Source organism: Vulpes vulpes, chromosome 3 (assembly GCF_048418805.1).
Source record: "Vulpes vulpes isolate BD-2025 chromosome 3, VulVul3, whole genome shotgun sequence".
Classification (NCBI taxonomy): Eukaryota; Metazoa; Chordata; class Mammalia; order Carnivora; family Canidae; genus Vulpes; species Vulpes vulpes.
The window spans coordinates 114,317,900-114,335,981 of NC_132782.1; the positions used below are offsets into that span (position 1 = coordinate 114,317,900).

The window sequence follows — 18,082 nt, forward strand, 5'->3', positions numbered from 1 at the left end:
TGTTTTTTGTGAGCTGGATGGAGGGCGTAGCCAACTGCAACAAATAGCGGCTGGGCCGCAGCAGCCAGACACTAACAGGATGTGTTTCCTGATAGGAAAGCAGGGAGGCCTTCTGAAGTCCTGCTCCAGGACCCTCCTCCCCTGCCCTCCCCACCTTCCTTTCAGAAAGGGAAGGCCAGGGCTGCCAGCCCAGAACAGACCATGGTCCCACCTGCCTGTCCTGGGCCCACCAACCTGGCCCTCGGGTACCAGAGGAGCCGCGGAGGCAGGCATGGCCCCAGGGCCTGGGCACAGCTGCGTGCCGCTCAGAGTGGGCAGGGCGCTGGCGGCTGGTCACCCACAGCCATCCTGTTGTCCCCCCAGTGCATGGGTGCCGTGGGCCTGCCCTTGTCGCAGGGCTGCACAGACAGTGCAGGAAATGGCTGGGCACGGTGGAGAGGGCCCTGCTTCCAACCCAGACATGGCACATCGGGCCCACACCTGCACAGCTGCCAGGCCAGGGCGTCACCTGGGGGTCCTGGATGGCGGCACAGGTTCCCTGGCGAGGTCTGAGGCCCGAGGGAGTGTGGTTTGTGCTGACTGCATCCCCCCAGCCCTTGAGCACATATACACTGGGGAGAGGCCGTGCCGCCCACTCTGAGACCCCACGCCCAGCCGGGGCCCACAAGCAGCCGTGCGCCTCTTTACCAGCACACACACCATGGATGTGTGCAGTCAAACCTCGTGGGCCCCGAGCTGGCTGCTCATCACCGGGCGCCCCCATCTCAGGGGAGGAGGCTGGGGTATGGGGAGGCTGTGCACCTGCCCAGGTCACAGAGGTGGTGAGATAAGCCCAGCTGTGCAACCGGCCTGGTCCCCTCAGCTGGCCTGCCTGCCTGTACCCCACTCACCCCCCCGCTTCTGGAACTCCAGAGAGGTCTCGTGACTTTGACGCTGAGCCCTGCGCCCTAGAGCCTCTTTACTTTGTGGGTTTTTCGTTTGGGGCTTTTAACTTTTTTTTTTTAACTTTTGCAATACATTTAATGACAACTGGTAATCAGATTAACAAGTTATCTCAGGTTAATGACGCCTGCTCTAGTGTCATTTCTCAAGAATGATATCTAGAGTCACAGACATCTTCCTCGTAAGATGCATCAGAGGGGCGCCTGGGTGGCTCAGTGGGTTGAGTGTCTAGCTCTTGGTTTCAGCTCAGGCCATGATCTCAGGGTCGTGGAATCGAGCCCCACATCAGGCTCTGTGCTCAGCCCAGAGTTGGCTTGAGAATCTTCCATCTTCCTCCACCCACCCCAGCCCCTGCGCATGCATGCTTACACTCTCTCGTGCACTCTCTCTCTCAAGTAAATAAAACCTTAAAAAAAAATGCATCATATAAATCAGACTTCATCTATCACCAGTGTTGATAAAACCAGATGCAGGGAAAGAACTAGGTGTGTGGACACATAAGTGTTCTTTTCTTTTTTTTAAGATTTTATTTATTCATGAGAGAGGCAGAGACACAGGCAGAGGCAGAAGTAGGCTCCCTGCGCAGAGCCCGATGCGGGACTCGATCCCTGGACCAAAGGCAGGTGCTCAACTGCTGAGCCACCCAGGTGTCCCACATACGTGGTCTTAATTTAGTGAATGTTTACCTGCCCAGATTGTTACAAAATCAGAACAGCAAGAATATTCATGGCCCTCCATTACTTTTTTTAATTTTTATTTATTTATGATAGTCACACACACACAGAGAGAGAGAGAGAGAGAGAGAGGCAGAGACACAGGCAGAGGGAGAAGCAGGCTCCATGCACCGGGAGCCCGACGTGGGATTCGATCCCGGATCTCCAGGATCGCGCCCTGGGCCAAAAGCAGGCGCTAAACCACTGCGCCACCCAGGGATCCCCCCTCCATTACTTTGGATCACTTGTTTGTAGGGGGCTCTGCAATTGCAGCAGGCAAGGTGTGGCTCCCTGCCCCACCAAGCCTGTGTCCCCGAAAGGCAGGGGGTCTTTGGAGAATCATCTTCCCTTCCAGTCCTGGAGGGATCTGGCCTATTTCAGCATTTTTCCCAGCCGAATTTGTAGCAGATGCGTCAGCTGAGTTCTTGCCCCCGCGTCCTCTCCTTAGCCTGTGTTCCGCTCTCCTGTCTCTGCTCCAGTGTCCTGAGGGCTCCAGGGGGACACCCATAGCCCTCTGCACATGGCCCCCTTCTCCCCAGAAGACTAGGACCACTGAGTCCCTAAGCACAGGGTGCAGCGGGTCACCTCTGCAAGGAGGCTCTCCCAACGCCACCACCATAATTTATTTAAATCACTTATCTTTGGGGGGGTCTTTGGTGCCTGCTGGATCAGCTCCATCTAGCTCCCTTGCCAGGTGAGGCCGGGAGGCCCTGCCTACAGAGGAGAGAGGTGACCCCATGTGGGCTTTCACTCATATGTGACCATGGGGCCCACCAGGACACCAAACCTCCTGAGGGTCCTCCCCGTCCTCCCGAGTTGTGCATGTGGGGCACCGGGCGGGCACAGTGCAGCTGCAGCACCAGGGCGCCTGCCCTGTTCCTGCACAGGCAGTGGGGCGGGCAGGAGCTTTGTCTCGGGGCAGAGACGCTCTGGCTGCTCGGTGGACGGGGAAGCCGTGACCCTGCAGGCCTGAGATGAGGGGCCTCCAGGGCTGGTTCTGGCAGCTCTCAAGTCAGAGCTTTCCAGAAAGGGGGCCGTCTTCAGGCCGGGCCCCTCGGCAGCCTGCGTGCTCTGGCATCTGCAGCTCTCACGTTGATGAAGTGCAGATGTGAGATCGTCGCCGGCAGGACGACAGGAAGGGCTGGAGCTGTGGGGGTGGCAGCTGTTCAAAACCCCATCCTGCAGCGGCGGGTGGCGGGGGCCCTTCCCCGGTCCTGGGTCTCTGGCTACCGCTTCAGGGCAGGCTCCCTCCAACCCCCCACCCCGGGCGAGGGGATGGCCACTGGTGGTTCAGCTCGGAGGGTGGCACGGGAGCAGCCGGGCCGCTCCTGCACACCGCAGGCCCAGGGACACACAGGGAAACTGAGTCAGGGAAGGCTCTGGGATGGGCTGCTGAGTTTCTCTGCTTATTCCAGTTTTCCACTTGAAACGCATGCAGATATCAGCCGTCTGTTTTCTGGACTGTGCAGAGGGTGGGGAGAGGGTGTGGAGGCCTCGTCCATGCCCCCACGTGGATACTGGGGCAGGGGGCATCTTACGGTTCCCAGGCAGAACCATCTGGAAAGGGAGAAGGGAGGGGCTTGTCCCGGCAGCGCCTGCTCCGCAGCACTTGCCCGCCCGCCCGCCAGGGGACTGGCAGCTGTACATCTGTTCTGTGAGCGAAGAGCCACCTCCTGAGTCCAACTGTGACCAGGGCACCCTGCTGCCCCCACTTCCCCCACCAAAAGCTTGCTGCTGGGGAGGGAATTGAGGGCAGAGAAGGTGATTCTTGCCCAAAGCCTTGGCCGACAAGGGCAAAGCCAGCCACACAGGTTTCATGGGGCTTCTGCTCTCAGCCGCTGCCGCTGCCTGAATTCCCGAGCGAGTGCCAGGGAAGGAGGCTGGTACCGGGTAAAGTGCCCACGGGGCTGAGGGGGGCCCTGTGCTAGGTCACCAGGGGCATTGCCACCCAACGGTGCATGGGGTCCCCTCACCGACTGTCTTTGCCAAAGCCCACCGGTCTCCCCCGCACTTTCCTGCCATCCCTCCTGTAAGCAGTGAATTAAAGTTCTAGCAGGACCCAAAGGAACCTACCACCGTGTACGTGCGCTCGCGAGGAAGGGTGCCTAGATGTGCACTTGGACCATAGGCGCGCCTGCGAGTGCTCCGGGCCAACTCCTGGGGCTGTCTTCACCTGGCTCCCATGTGTCAGGAAATCTGAGAGGAGGTCTGTCCTGCCCCAAAGCCTGTCCTGGCCCTTCTTTGGCCGTCAGGCTCGTCAAGGCTGCTGGAGCCCAGGGAGCATCAGACCCAGCCGCCCGTTGTCTTGACTGCATTGTGCAGAGTCCACACTGTTATATTTAGAGAGCATCGGGTCTGAGCACAGGGTCTGCAACCCCAGGACCCCTGAATTTTGTGGAGCGTGGTTTCCCAAGGGGTAGCAGCTCTGCAGCAAAGGTTTTGAGACTCACAGGAGACTGCGACCTTCAGGGAGGTCGCGAGCCCCCCCATCCATGTTGGCAGCAGGCAACTTGCTAGAAGGCTAATACCGGGGGGACGGACCTGTGTGTCCAAACCTCCCCAGTGGGGCTGCGTGGAGCCCTGCGGCAGCCCGTGAGCACAAGAACAAGGATGGAGTTCTGGGCATGTGTGGGATCATCCCCAGGACCCCCACCTCTGTTCAGCCCAGGTCAGGGGCACACCAACAGACCCCATACCAGGCATCCTGTGCGGGTCCTCAGGGGCATCGGGGCTGGGGCTCTGCTGGGGTGTGAAGGCCCTACGCCCCTTCTCCCTGTGGGTCCCCTGCCGGAGGGTCCAGCAGAGGGTCCAGGCAGGTGTGGTGCAGAGGAGCATTTGCCAGCCAGACAGCCATCAAAGCAGGGAGGCAAGTGGTATGTGGGTGGCCTGTCTGAGAGGGTCCATCCCCATCAGCTGCAGGGGACCCACAGTGGCCCTCAGCCAAGGGGGGAGTGGGAATCTGGTTTGCCGTGTTGCTGTGCCAGTGACGCCCATCTGGCACATGTCTCAGGGGAGCTGGGAGTGCAAGGGCTGTGAGCTCACAGAGCTGCCGTGTCCCTGACACAGTGAGGCTGTCTGGGAGAACATGGCGCGCATGTGCGTGAAGACCCAGCGGCTGGATGTTGCCAAGGTGTGCCTGGGGAACATGGGCCATGCGCGTGGAGCCCGAGCGCTGCGGGAGGCCGAGCAAGAGCCGGAGTTGGAGGCCAGAGTGGCCATGCTGGCCATTCAGCTGGGCATGCTGGTGAGTCGGGTGCCGCCCTGGAGTGGGCAGGCCGGCAGACGGCAGAGGGAAGGGCTTCCCAGCCAGTGCTTGTCTGGGCCATTCGGTAGCAGAGAAGAGAAACCCCCCTCAAGCTAGCTTGAGCCAAAAGGCAGAGCAAGCCCACTGCAGCGCCAGGGGCCCTCTCTCCTCTACCCGAGTCCTCCCCGTCTCTTGCACATGCATGGAGCTCCTGACTCATGCACCCAGGGAGTGGGTGGGATGGGGGCAGACCCCCTGTAAGAAAGGGGACAGGCAGGCACCCACCCATGTCAGCTCCTGCGCACCAGGCCCTGCAGCAGGGGGGTCTCCTTGCCAGCATGGAGGGGTGGCCCCCCAGCCTTCCTGGCTGACACATCAGTCAGTGTTGCCTTTTCACTGTGGGACAGTGCCACGTTGGCGTGTGGTGTCCCTGCTCACCGAGGAGCACGGGCAGCTCTCCTGGAGCGCAAGTGCTGATGCGGGCTCTCCCATCTCCAGGAGGACGCCGAGCAGCTGTACAGGAAGTGCGAGCGCTACGATCTCCTGAACAAGCTGTACCAGGCCTCTGACCAGTGGCAGAAGGCCGTGGAAGTCGCAGAGCTCCATGATCGCATTCATCTGCGCACCACCTACTACAACTACGCCCGGCACCTGGAGGCGAGCGCCGACCGCGGCCTGGCCCTCAGCTAGTAAGTGTGGAGCCCCTTTTGGACTAGGGCACGGGCTCAGGACAGGTGGCGGCCTTCCGGGCCTGCAGGTGACCTTGAGCCCAGTCTCCTCAGGAGAACGTCAGACACAGCCCCCCTCCCAGCCATTTCCAGGTTGCAGCTCTCTGGGGAAGCTGGTGTGCCACCTCAGTGCCATGAGCAGCTGGGCACTGCCACAAGTGCTGAGAGCATAGGGAGGAGCAGCTGTTTCTTTCCTCTTGCAGCTATGAGAAGTCCGACACCCACCGCTTCGAGGTCCCCAGGATGCTCTCGGAGGACCTGCAGTCTCTGGAGCTCTATATCAATAAGATGAAGGACAAGTGAGTGTCACCACCGGACCTCAGATGGCCAGTGGATGGACGGTGGGTTTGCTGTGGTGCCCAGGGGCCTCCTTCTGTTGCTTCCATGGGAGCAGGTGAGGCACGGATCTCCCTTGGAGCTGGTCCCCAGCCTGCTGGGGTGGGGCCTTTCCTGTAGACCCCAGGACCTCGCTCCTGGCCCTGTTACCCAGCTAGCACACTCTCTCCTGGCAGCTGGCCTCATGAAGGCACTATGAGGGTGGTGCTGGGGACCCAGGGCTCCTTTCCAGGGGGCACAGGGCCTGAGTGGGGCATGCGGGCTCCTCCCAGGACCCTGTGGAGGTGGTGGGCCCAGTACCTGGAGAGCCAGGCTGAGATGGACGCTGCCCTGCACTACTACGAGCTGGCACAGGACTACTTCTCCCTGGTCCGCATCTACTGCTTCCAGGGCAACATTCAGAAGGTAGGAATATCCCGGGGCCCCACTGGGTGTGGGGAGGCGGATACACAGCCCCAGGGCTCCCTGCTGTCTTTCTAGGCTGCTGAGATAGCCAACGAGAGCGGAAACTGGGCCGCGTCCTATCACCTGGCCCGTCAGTACGAGAGCCAGGAGGAGGTGAGGCAGGCCGTGCACTTCTACACGCGGGCGCAAGCCTTCAACAATGCCATCCGCCTGTGCAAGGTAGGCGGGGCGGCGGCGTGCAGCCTCTGCTGGTTAATGCGGGGCAGGTGGGGAAAGGGACCCCTGCTGTTGTCCACATTCTGACAAGAGCATTTCAAATAGAAGAAGAGAACTATATGGTGAGCGCCATGTCCCCCCCGACCGCTGAGGGCCTGTTTCCACCATGCCCCTCCTCCCACTGGTCTCAGTCCCCCTGGGTGTTTGCCGAAGAGCAGAGTTCTCCCTGAGAAGCCCTGTAGCCGCCGCGGCTCTCCAGCCGGCACTCAGAGTGGCTCCTTTCTCATGGCCTGTAAAGAGCAGGAAGGACCTTCTGCATACGTCAAAGTGTTCCAACCCGGAGCTTGGAAAGCCCTCATGTCACACACTTCCTGCAATGTTCCGCTAACACAATAAGAAGGAAGCTCCCCAAAATTCTGGTACACAGACCACGTGAGACATTCTGATAGTGGTTAGAAACCATAGTCATGGGGGCATGTGAATGGCCCAGTGGGTGAAGCATCTGCCTTTGGCTCACCTCATGACCCCAGGGTCGAGCCCCACATCAGGCTCCCTGCTCAGTGGGGAGCCTGCTTCTCCCTCTCCCGCTGCACCTCCCCACTTCTCACTCACTCTCAAGTAAATAAAATCTTTAAAAAAGAGAAAGAAAGAAAGAAAGAAACCTTAGTCACATGGACCAGCGGTGTGCCAGGGTGGAGGCAGTGGGCTCCCCCAGGGCACCCAAAGCAGACCTGCACAGGAAGCCCTGGGTATCCCGTCCCCCACAGGAGAATGGCCTGGATGACCAGCTCATGAACCTGGCTCTGCTGAGCTCCCCCGAGGATATGACCGAGGCGGCGCTCTACTACGAAGACAAGGGGGAGCACATGGACAGGGCAGTCATGCTGTACCACAAGGTGAGCCGGGGGCCACTCGGGTCTTCGCGGGACCTGGGGCTCGGGCAGCTGCTCAGAGTACCCGCCGTCCTCAGGCCGGCCACTTCTCCAAGGCCCTGGAGCTGGCCTTCGCCACCCAGCAGTTCGTGGCTCTGCAGCTCATAGCAGAGGACCTGGATGAGAGGTCGGACCCCGCCCTCCTGGCCCGCTGTTCGGATTTCTTCATCGAGCACAGCCAGTACAAGAAGGCGGTGGAGCTGCTGCTGGCCGCAAAGAAGGTATGGTTGGCAGCACCCGCTTGGCACCCACTCGGGCCCCGAAGCCAGGGGGCCACCTTTTCCAAAGACAGTACATGTGGCTTCACCATCTCTCATGGTTGCAACTTCACGAGAAGCCTGTGGCTCCCACCTGCCCTGGTGAAGGAGCACTAGGGACAGGCTTGCCTTATATGGCCAGTCCAGGTGTGCGGTCACTGCCCATTTCATGAGTGTCTTCACACCATGACCAGGGAGGCAAACTCACCTTTTCTGTATATGTGGTAAAGTACACACTCTGAAATGTGAGAATGCAGCTCAGTGTTGTCAAGTACGTTCACGCTGTGGTGAGAGCCATCTCTAGGCACCTCCTTTCATCTTGTACCACAAGCACTGTCCCTGTCAACCAGCTCCCCAGCCCCTGGCACCCTCCACCTGCCTTCTGTGTCTATGAATTGGATGACTCCAAGGACTGTATATAAGTGGAGTCATACAGGATTTGTCCTTCTGGGTCCCTCTTGTTTCCCTGAACGTCCTGTTGTCAGGGTTCATCCATGTGGTAGCAGGTGTCAGGATGTCCTTCCACGGCCGTGGGCAGCCTCCACCTCTTGACTCCTGTGAACCACGCTTCTGTGAACACAAGAGTACACATCTCTCTTCAGAACGCTGTTTTCCATTCTTCCGGGTGTTTACCCAGAACCAGAATTACCACATCGTCTGGTAACTCGGTTCTAGTTGTTCGAGGGACCCCCAGACGTCCTTCCACCCAGCTGCCCCGGCATATATCCCGACCCTAGTTGCACCCCCTGATGCCACCACATCCTCACCGGCACTTTCTTCTAGCATTCGAAAGAGGCTGTCCTCATGTGCGGCCCTGACATTGTTTAAGTAGATAGATTCTCCCGATAGGCACTGAAGGAAGACATAGGAGATTGTTAATCATGCAAAACTAGCCTGTCAAAATTGTAAGGTCTTTCTCCTGAAGCCAGAATTATGTTTATAGTTTAGTGCCTCACTGTTGAGCAACACAGAATTCTTGAGCACGTGTTCCAGAAAGACCTGAAAGATACATGTGTCTACCCTCCCTAAGGCAGCCCCAGACCTAATCTGACCCCAGGAGAAATACCACAGGGCTTTCTCTAACCAGATAAGTGGATTCTATAGTTTTGCAGTGAAAACCAGATAAGCCACCACAGCCAGGAAGAATCTGGAAGATTAACGACATGATTAAGCCTCCAGATTGTAACATACATGACAGGTAGAACGATTGGTATGTGATCAGCCCTACGGGTGAGTGGGAAAATCTTAGAAAATTCAGACATAGAGCCACTTACACATGCACGTCGAGTATGTGAAGGGGAGCATTTCGCAGCAACGGGCAGGGGGTGACCCGTCCAGTAAATGGACTTGATGCGACTGGGCAGCCGCTTGGGAAAACACAAAGGTAAACCCCACTTATCTCCTGCATCCCAGTAAATTCCAGCTGGGTCTGAGACTTAAGTGTGTCAGCAAAACAGCAGCTGTTCCACCAGAAGCCACGGATGTCTTATACGATCTCAAAAGAGGAAAGGTGTCTTCTAAATACGATTCAAAAGCTAAACCCCCAGGGGAAGGACTGATCCATCCGGCCAAATGTAAATCTGAAAATAGCACCTAGGAAAAGCACCATAAAAAAGTTAAAGTTAGGGATCCCTGGGTGGCTCAGCAGTTTAGCGCCTGCCTTTGGCTCAGGACATGATCCTGGAGTCCAGGAATCGAGTCCCGCATCGGGCTCCCTGCATGGAGCCTGCTTCTCCCTCTGCCTGTGTCTCTGCCTCTCTCTCTCTCTTTCTCTGTGTCTCTCATGAATAAATAAAATCTTTATTTTAAAAAGGTTAAAGTTAAATAATAAAATGGGGGAAAAAGGTATCCTACCTCCGTCCCAAATTCTAATTTTCCTAACATATATGGTGTTCCTATGAACCAGTAAGAAATTTGCCAACAACTCAAAAGAAAAGGACAAAGAATATGGACAATTTATTTTAAGAAGAAAATGTGGGCGGTTCCAGAACATCAGATACTTAGCCTCATCCGTAGTAAGAGAACTACAGATCAAAACTCACAGAGGTCCAATTTGCCCTAAATTAGGACAGTAAAGGTGAAAAGCTTGGCAGACCTGCCAGCCTGTCGTGGGAGCAGACTCTACAGGCAGTGCCTGTCTCCATAGAACTTACACATCCCTCCACCTGGCGCGTCCCATCCTTGGGATCCGTCTTCTGCACATTTGCACGCGTGGGGTGGCACACACTCGATGGCTGGACCAGCTCTCTGCTGCAGGCAGGACCACTGGGGACGTCCCTGCTCTCGCTGTGGCGGAGCACCAAGCAGCCTCTTACATACGGAGATGGGATTGCCTCCAGGATATATGTTTGTTTGTTTTTTTTGTCTGAGACATGTTATTTAGTGGAGGGCATAAAATTTCTCTTACATTTTTAAGAAGATTAATCAAAACCCTTAGCCTAAAAAATAGAAAAGCAGTGTAGGAGAAAATTGGTTTCTAGTTTCTTTTCCTCCCACAACCAACACAGTATTCTTTTGAGCTCCACGTTCCCCTCATTGCATCTCAGGGTGTTAAGAGTGTGAATCACATGGCTGAGTGTCAGCCTGTGCCCGGTGAGCACGTCCCATCCTTGCCCTTTCACGTGCACGGCGGGCCGCAGGCAGGGGCTGCCCCTGGGCTGAGGGCCTGGCCTCCCCTGCCGCCCGGCGGTAACTGCCCCTTGCTGGCTTCTGTGGCGCCCTGCAGTATCACGAAGCCCTGCAGCTTTGCCTGGAGCAGAACATGACCATCACCGAGGAGATGGCCGAAAAGATGACCGTGTCCAAGGACTCCAAGGACCTGTCTGAAGAGTCCCGGCGCCAGCTGCTGGAGCAGATCGCGAACTGCTGCATGCGCCAGGGCAACTACCACCTGGCAACCAAGAAGTACACGCAGGCGGGGAACAAGCTGAAGGTGAGCGCTGGCCCAGGCGGCCCGTCACGTCAACCAGCGTGTGGCTTCCACCACCAGTTGGGAGCAGTGTCCCCACGGTTGGGTTTCCATCTGCCCTGAGTGCAGCCCTTGGGCATGAGTTTCCCCAGCCAGGGCTTCCCAGGACACAGCGCACGGAGGAGCCCTGAGCTCCCTCTTGTAAAATCCTGTGTGATCCTTGGGGGAGGGCTGGCGGACCTTCACCACAGGCTCTGAGCCCAGCCCTGTCTTCCTCTTCCTCGTCTAGGCCATGAGAGCACTGCTGAAGTCTGGGGACACGGAGAAAATCGTGTTCTTTGCAGGCGTCTCGAGGCAAAAGGAAATCTACATCATGGCTGCCAACTACCTGCAGTCCCTGGACTGGCGGAAGGAGCCGGAGATCATGAAGAACATCATCAGCTTCTACACCAAGGGGCGTGCCCTAGACCTTCTGGCCGGCTTCTACGATGCCTGTGCCCAGGTACAGAGCCTCCTCCCAGAGCCAGGACCCCCGGGAGGGTTGTGGAGCCCTGTGGGCCCTGACCGGCCTTCTCCATGTAGGTGGAGATCGATGAGTACCAGAACTACGACAAAGCCCACGGGGCGCTGACCGAGGCCCACAAGTGCCTCTCCAAGGCCAAGGCTCAGAGCCCCCTGGATCAGGAGACCAAGCTGGCCCAGCTGCAGAGCAAGATGACGCTGGTGAAGAGGTTCATCCAGGCCCGAAGGTGTGTTCACAGCAGAGCGAGGAAGCGGGGATACAGAGTGGGCTACACCTCGGGCCCCGTGGAGCCCCCGGACCCCTCTGTCTGCCGGGGACCAGACCGGTTTCACTTCTAGTGAGTGTTTCCGCAGAGGAGCCCCGTGGACCCTAAGTAGGACACACGGACATGATGTTGCCTCCTTTGTGCTGAGCTCCTCCTGGGGAATCCCCCAAACCTGGGCACACTGCCAGGAAGACCGTTCCAGAAAGCGAAGTCTGGGGTGGGAGCGGTGAGGCAGATGCAGGTCAAGAGAGTGGATGTCTGAGAGGAGCCCGGGACCTGCTCAGGTGTGAGCGGGCCTCCAGCTCAGTGGTTTCAAGCAGGTGGGCCACTATGCCACCTGGGACCACAGGACGGAGGAGGCTGGGGGCAGCACGGTGTTGCTATTTCAGGAAAGACCATGCATCTAAATTTGGACATGAGGCCAGTTTTTATCTATTGGCAACTCATTCAGCTTTTCCAATAGCCCGCTGTGTGGGCAGCAGAGCTCAGCTTCTGCCTAAACCAATGAAAGCATTTTCCTTATCTGGGAACAAGCTTTTGGAAGAAAAGATCCAAAACTATATTGAACTCTGTTGTATAAAGTGGGGCTCCCTGCTTGGAGGTTTAAGTCCTGGAATATCTGCTGAGCTGGGCTGCAGGAGGGCTGGCGGGGAGAGGGCCGATGGGCGGCAAGGACTGCTCACCCTGTGCCTGACTACCTCGGGCAGGGTGCCCCGTGTCCCCCCTGCCTCACAGTGTCCCCCACCAGACTGGTAACCAGGCGGGGCCTCGGGTGACGAGCTGAGTCTAGCGCAGTACGAGGACTATGATTTATTAGTAAGTTTTTATTAAATGAATCAGTGAGTTTATGAATGAACTCATTAATGAATTCATTGCATTCTCGGGAATTGACTTTACAAAAGTTTGGTCCCGCCAACCCCAGAGCTGCTCATTTGGGCCACAAGGCCTCTCTGAGCCTTGACACACAGCAGTGTTCTGGGTTTGGGCTTCACTGACTCTGTTCTCGACAGGATGTACCCCGAGGACCCCAAGGAGGCGGTGAAGCAGTGTGAGCTGCTCCTGGAGGAGCCGGAGCTGGAAGGCACCATCCGCGTGGGGGATGTCTATGGCTTCCTGGTGCAGCACTACCTGCAGGGGGAGGAGTTCCACGTGGTGAGGCTGCAGCCTCTGGCTGCCTGAGGGCTTCAGGGTGCTCCAGGGTGACTGTGGGAAGGCTGCACCTACGGCCGTCCCCACTCTCTGAGCCCAAGGGAGCTGGGAGCTCTTGGTGAGGAGGTGCTTCTCCTGTTCCTGTTGGGCTTTGAAATCATTTCAAACTGAGAAGTTTCAAGAATAATAGAACCCAGATACACCCTTTACTAGATTTGGCACTTTTTAACATTTTGCCACACTTATTCTATATGTATGCTTTCATATTTCTATTTTATATGTAAAATGGGTATTTTTTCTGAGCGATATTTGAGTTGCAGCCATCTTGCCTTCCCCCTTAGTTCACTAACACTTGGTTGGACACCCAGGGCTGGGACGGCGGGGTCATACGGCTAGTGTGTTTCACATTTTCTGAAACTGACAGACTTTCCTCTAGTTTCTCTCTTGTAGAGTCTCCTTTGTTGTTGGTGTCAAGGTTATTGTAGCCTTATGGTGTGTGCTCGGGAGCGTGCTTGCCTCCTGTATTCTCTGAAAGAGTTTACCTAAGATTGTTCTTATTTCTTTCTTCAGTTTTGATAGAATGCATGAGTGAGCTGACCTGGGCCTGGAGCTTTCTTTGTAGAAGGATTTCTTTTTTCTTTCTTTCTTTCTTTTTTTTTTTTTAAAGATTTTTATTTATTTATTTATTCATGAGAGATACACACACACAGAGAGAGAGGCAGAGTCACAGGCAGAGAGAGAAGCAGGCTCCATGCAGGCAGCCCGACATGGGACTCGATCCCAGGGCTCCAGGATCACGCCCTGGACTGAAGGTGGAGCTAAACCGCTGAGCCACCCAGGTTGTCCCTGTAGAAGGATTTTGATGATTCATTTCAGCACAGCGGTGCCCAAACATTTTGGTCTCAGGACCCCTTTGCACTGGGACACCAAGTAGGAAAAGTAGCATTGTTTTGCACGTTTCCAGGTCTCTGTAATGTCTTAGAGGACAGCTGGAAGGACTCTCCATTTCTGCTTCTGCTCTCAATTTGGTCAAATGGATTTTTTAGCTGAAATACATGAAGAAAATCTAGCCTCACACCAGTATGCAGGTGAGAGAGGCCGGGCCCTCAGATAGTCGCAGGCCACTTTTGAGCCTACACCAAAACTCAGCCAGTGGGGCCTCTTAACAGCTGCCAAGTCAGGATGCTGTTGTAATACTCTTACATTACAGCTCGCTGGTCCATCTTGAATCTTTTACACACACATCATTTTATAACAGCAAGTTGCTCATCTGGAAAATATGGCTTCACCGAATTAGCAAATGTTAACATGTTTCATTATAGAAATCAAAAAATCCTGTTTGCTGGTATCACCATCAACCTCATCAGAAAAGTCTTTAGGTTTTGGGAGGATATCCAGCTCTTGGTGGCTGATACCTAAGGTTTCTGAAATTCTTCTTGTGAAAGCTCCCATTCTATCCTGAGTGAAAACACGGCCCATTACTATTTTCCTTGAAGTGGTGGCTGCCTTTGTTCATTTCTGAGAAAACATCTGCCACAAACCCAGGCCTGAGTAAAACCACAACTGAACTTCAGTCACATTTTCAAAGATGGTGTCCCGTGCGGAAGGGACGAGTTGAGCTCACACTCTGCACTGGTGTGCTCCCTCATCTCTGCCCACACTTGGTATGATGGGCCTTTAATGCCCACGGTCCCAGTGGGTGCAGAGCGAAGTCTCTATGTGGCTTGAGTGTACCCTCTCAGGGACTAGCAGCGTTGAGCCCCTTGTCATAGGCTTATCTCCTCCTCTGAGTGTCCGAATCATCCCCCATTGTTTTGTGCAGGGTTTGTCTTCTTCCATTGCTTGTGGCCCTTGTGAATTCCAGGTACTTTTCCGTGACTGGCAGATGCCCTGCCAGTGTTTTCTGCCCATCTGTGGGAAGTCCTCTTCTATCTCTGTGTCCTCTCTCTATGGAACTCCAATTATCTGTGTAGATTGTGTCTTGGCTCAAATGATTCTCTTCTCTCTCTTTTCATTTTCCAGAATTTTTTCTGATTTTCATATTTGGCCCTTGCTTTTACTTCAAGTTCACAAGTCTTGGACAGTATCCACTCTGATGCTGCTCCTGTCCCTACTTTTCACCAGGCATTAAAACTTGCCCTTCTAGTAGGCTCTGGATCATGTCCAGTTAGTCTCTATGATTTGTCTTGTCTTTCGAGTGTAGGTCGTGGTTTTTCTGTTGCTTCTTGCATCCAGCAATTCTTTCATGTCCCGGACACTGTGGACAAACCAGTGTTGAGACTCTGGATTCTGTTATGTTCCTGCAAAGAGGATATTCCTTCCTTCCTTCCTTCCTTCCTTCCTTCCTTCCTTCCTTCCTTCCTTCCTTCCTTCCTCCCTCCCTCCCTCCCTCCCTCCTTCCTTCCTTCCTTCCTTCCTTCCCCTCCACTCAACTTAGAGACCTAGCTCTCCCCCGTGGCAGCCAATGGCAGGACTCGCTGCTCAGTACATTAGCTTGAGTGGGACTTGAAGTCAGCCCCCATCACTCTTAATTTTGCCAGATTCCTTGCTGTCTTGTTTGGATCCTATAGAACTTAGCAATCTTAACCTAAAAGAAAGAAACAGATTTGTGAGTGGAGAGGAGGTAGGCACACCTAAGTGTCCTCTGATGGGGAAAGAAGGTGCCTGTTCCTGCTCCACATCTCCCACTGCCCCCTCGCATTCACCTAGCCACTGCCACCATGCCAGAGCCCAGCCCTGATGCCCTGACCCTAGACAGTGGGTGTCCTCAGCAGCCAGGACAGCCAGGAGCACTTCTGTGTTCATCACCCTTCATCTGTGTCTGATGACCACGCCTTCCTTCTGGAAACTGCTGCCTTGCCCATTGTGAAACCAGCTCTGCACATGGGGGGGCGGGGGATACGCCCCATGCCATGGTACAGCGCCATGGTCTCTGGCAGCTCCTTGCTTCTCCATCCCCAGCCCTGAATTCCGCTTGCTCCCCGCAGCTCCAAGCCTTGGCTGTGATCCACTTTCCTATGTCCTGGGCACAGCACCTGGCTCACAGCAGCTAGTCTCTTCCTGTGTGGGTGTCCCTTCTCCCCCGCTTGAGAGCACCTGGGGGCTTGCACTCTGCCCGTCCTCCGTCCTTCCAACAACCATAGCTTTTCTGTGTTCATCTTTATCTCTTACTTTTCATATCTTAGTTCTGTTTGCCCAAAATAAAACTGCTCTGGAAATTTTATCATCCTTAAGAATTATTAAGATCTTAATGATAATCTTATCATTCCTTGTGTAAAAAAAAAAAAAAAAAAAAGTTGAGCTCCTAGAAATTTTAGTCACATCTGAACTAATATAAAGTGTACTTTGGCAGTAAGCCTTAGAAACCACACGAGACCTGCTCCTCTCCTCATGCTTAGGTGTGGGCAGGTATAGCAGGCATGGACACATGTGGGCAGGTATAGGCAAGTGTGGACACATGCAGGTAAGTGTAGGCAGATGTGAGCCAGACAGCAGGTGTGGGCAGGGGTAGGCAGATGTGAGCCGGGACAGTGGGTGTGGTCAGGCTTGGACAGGTGTGAGCAGATGTAAGGCAGCACAGCAGGTGCAGGCAGGCATTGGCATGTGTGGACAGGTGTGGGCAGGTATAGGCAGATGTGAGCCAGCACAGCAGGCATGGGCAGGTGTGGTCAGGTATAGCAGGCATGGGCAGGTATGCGCACACACAGACAAGTGTGGACACATGCAGGCAGGTGTAGGCAGATATGAGATGGCACAGCAGGTGTGGGCAGGCATAGGCATGTGTGGACAGGTGTGGGCAGTGTGGGCAGATGTAAGTGTGGTGCTCTGTGGGAGGCTCAGGCTATCCTGCCTTGGATCCCCCGACCCCAGCCTCTCCCACTTATGCCCACTGGCAGAACCAGAGAAAGTTCCACAGGAAAACCACTGACAGTACCATGGTTTACTTCCTTAAGTTCAAGAACCACACAGATATGGGAAGCCTGGGTAGCTCAGTGGTTGAGCGCCTGCCTTTGGCCCAGGGCATGATCCTGGAGTCCCAGGATCGAGTCCCACATCGGGAACCATACAGATAAGTTCTTTTTTTTTTTTTTTTTTTTAATTTATCTATTCATGAGAGACAGAGAGAGAGAGGCAGAGGGAGAAGCAGGCTCCCTACAGGGAGCCCGATGCAGTCCTGAGCCCAAGGCAGACGCTCAACCGCTGAGCCACCCAGCGTCCCGCACACATTAAGTTCAATCACAGGCCCACCTAGCTGGGGTAGATATGATGCTCTGTCAAAGTAAACAAGACAGACCATTTACATACTGCCGCCTGCCCTACTACCCGACAGGCAATCTCCAGAGTGAATGCATCCTTCCTTTAGGTCTCCCTGGGTGCGTCCAGGTAAGCAGATCTACAGGGAGCATGGCCCCCAAACACTTGGGTCCTCGTACACAGGCCGCTCACAGGACTTCCCAGGGAAGCTGGCTGTACCTGCTCAGCTGTGAGTGCTAATCACAGCCGACAGCACGGACGGTCAGAGCCTGAACTTTGGACACCACCAGCCCTTGGAAAGGCTGGGCGGTCACAGCCAGTTGCCCCCAGGTCCCTCTTGTGAAGCTGTCCTTCTCATGGCCTCGGGGGTGGGCGCCCAGTCCAGGATCAAGGGGGTGGGCTCTGGGGTTTTCGCTGTGAACTAACCTAGTAACGGCTGTCCCGACACAGGCCTACAAGTATCTGGAGGAGATGCGGAAGCGAGTGCCCTCTGCCAACATGTCCTACTACGTGAACCAGCAGACTGTGGACGCCGTGCACCAGGGCCTGGGCATCCCTCTCATGCGCACTGTACCGGAGCGGGTCCACCACAACAGTGCAGAGGACCATAAGGAAGTGGACGAAGAGGTGCTAGAGGAGGTGGAGAACGACCCCTGAGAGCCACTGCCTTCAGCTCCTTTGGAACTTTCCAGGGTTTGTAGCAAGAGCCCGACTTTCTTGTTGAAATAAAAACTTGGGTTTGACGCTCCAGGGCCCTGGCCACCCTGCTTAGAAGGGGCCAGTGTATGTCCTTCTGGCATCCTGGCCCCTGAGGTCCCTTTACTATGAAGGGTGTTGTCCCATTTTTTTCCATGACAGTCTCCCAAATCTCCCAGATTATAAAGCCTAAAAAACTAGAACTCGATGTTAGCATATCACTGTGCCTCGTCCCCAGCACATGGCAAGCACCTAAGCACACTTCTGAGTTTCCAGCAGGACGCACACATAGGGAAGGGGAGGCTCTGCTCAGGTGACATGGTGACCAGTCGGGGGCCAGGGCCTCCACAAGGCAGCCTCATGCAGCAGTGTCACCAGCTCCCGCTGAAGGGCCAGCCTTGTGGCGGGTCAGAGCCAGGTGGGACCTTCCCACCCCAGCGCCTCCCAGCAGCTTCCAGCATCTGTGTCCCTGCGGACCGTGCCGAGCAGCTCAGAGCCCTGAGGCATGGGGTTG

The 18,082-nt window shown here is 55.5% G+C and overlaps 1 protein-coding gene and 1 pseudogene across 31 annotated transcripts in view; one reads left to right on the top strand and one right to left on the bottom strand.

Annotated features, from left to right (window-relative positions):
• IFT140 (intraflagellar transport 140) overlaps nt 1–17,771 on the top strand; it is an 81,652-nt gene extending 63,881 nt beyond the window's left edge. For all 31 annotated transcript variants that reach the window (XM_072754124.1, XM_072754142.1, XM_072754143.1 and 28 more), the window contains 12 exons: nt 4,722–4,899; nt 5,398–5,588; nt 5,831–5,926; nt 6,236–6,368; nt 6,444–6,587; nt 7,352–7,480; nt 7,555–7,737; nt 10,499–10,705; nt 10,971–11,183; nt 11,264–11,430; nt 12,480–12,621; nt 17,323–17,771. In XM_072754124.1, the coding sequence (XP_072610225.1) occupies nt 4,722–4,899; nt 5,398–5,588; nt 5,831–5,926; nt 6,236–6,368; nt 6,444–6,587; nt 7,352–7,480; nt 7,555–7,737; nt 10,499–10,705; nt 10,971–11,183; nt 11,264–11,430; nt 12,480–12,621; nt 17,323–17,529 (1,990 nt within the window). In that variant the 3' untranslated portion in view covers nt 17,530–17,771. The remainder of the gene's footprint in view (nt 1–4,721; nt 4,900–5,397; nt 5,589–5,830; nt 5,927–6,235; nt 6,369–6,443; nt 6,588–7,351; nt 7,481–7,554; nt 7,738–10,498; nt 10,706–10,970; nt 11,184–11,263; nt 11,431–12,479; nt 12,622–17,322) is intronic.
• LOC112909155 (small nucleolar RNA SNORA72) lies at nt 1,565–1,672 on the bottom strand (annotated as a pseudogene).
• Nucleotides 17,772–18,082: the final 311 nt, after the last annotated feature.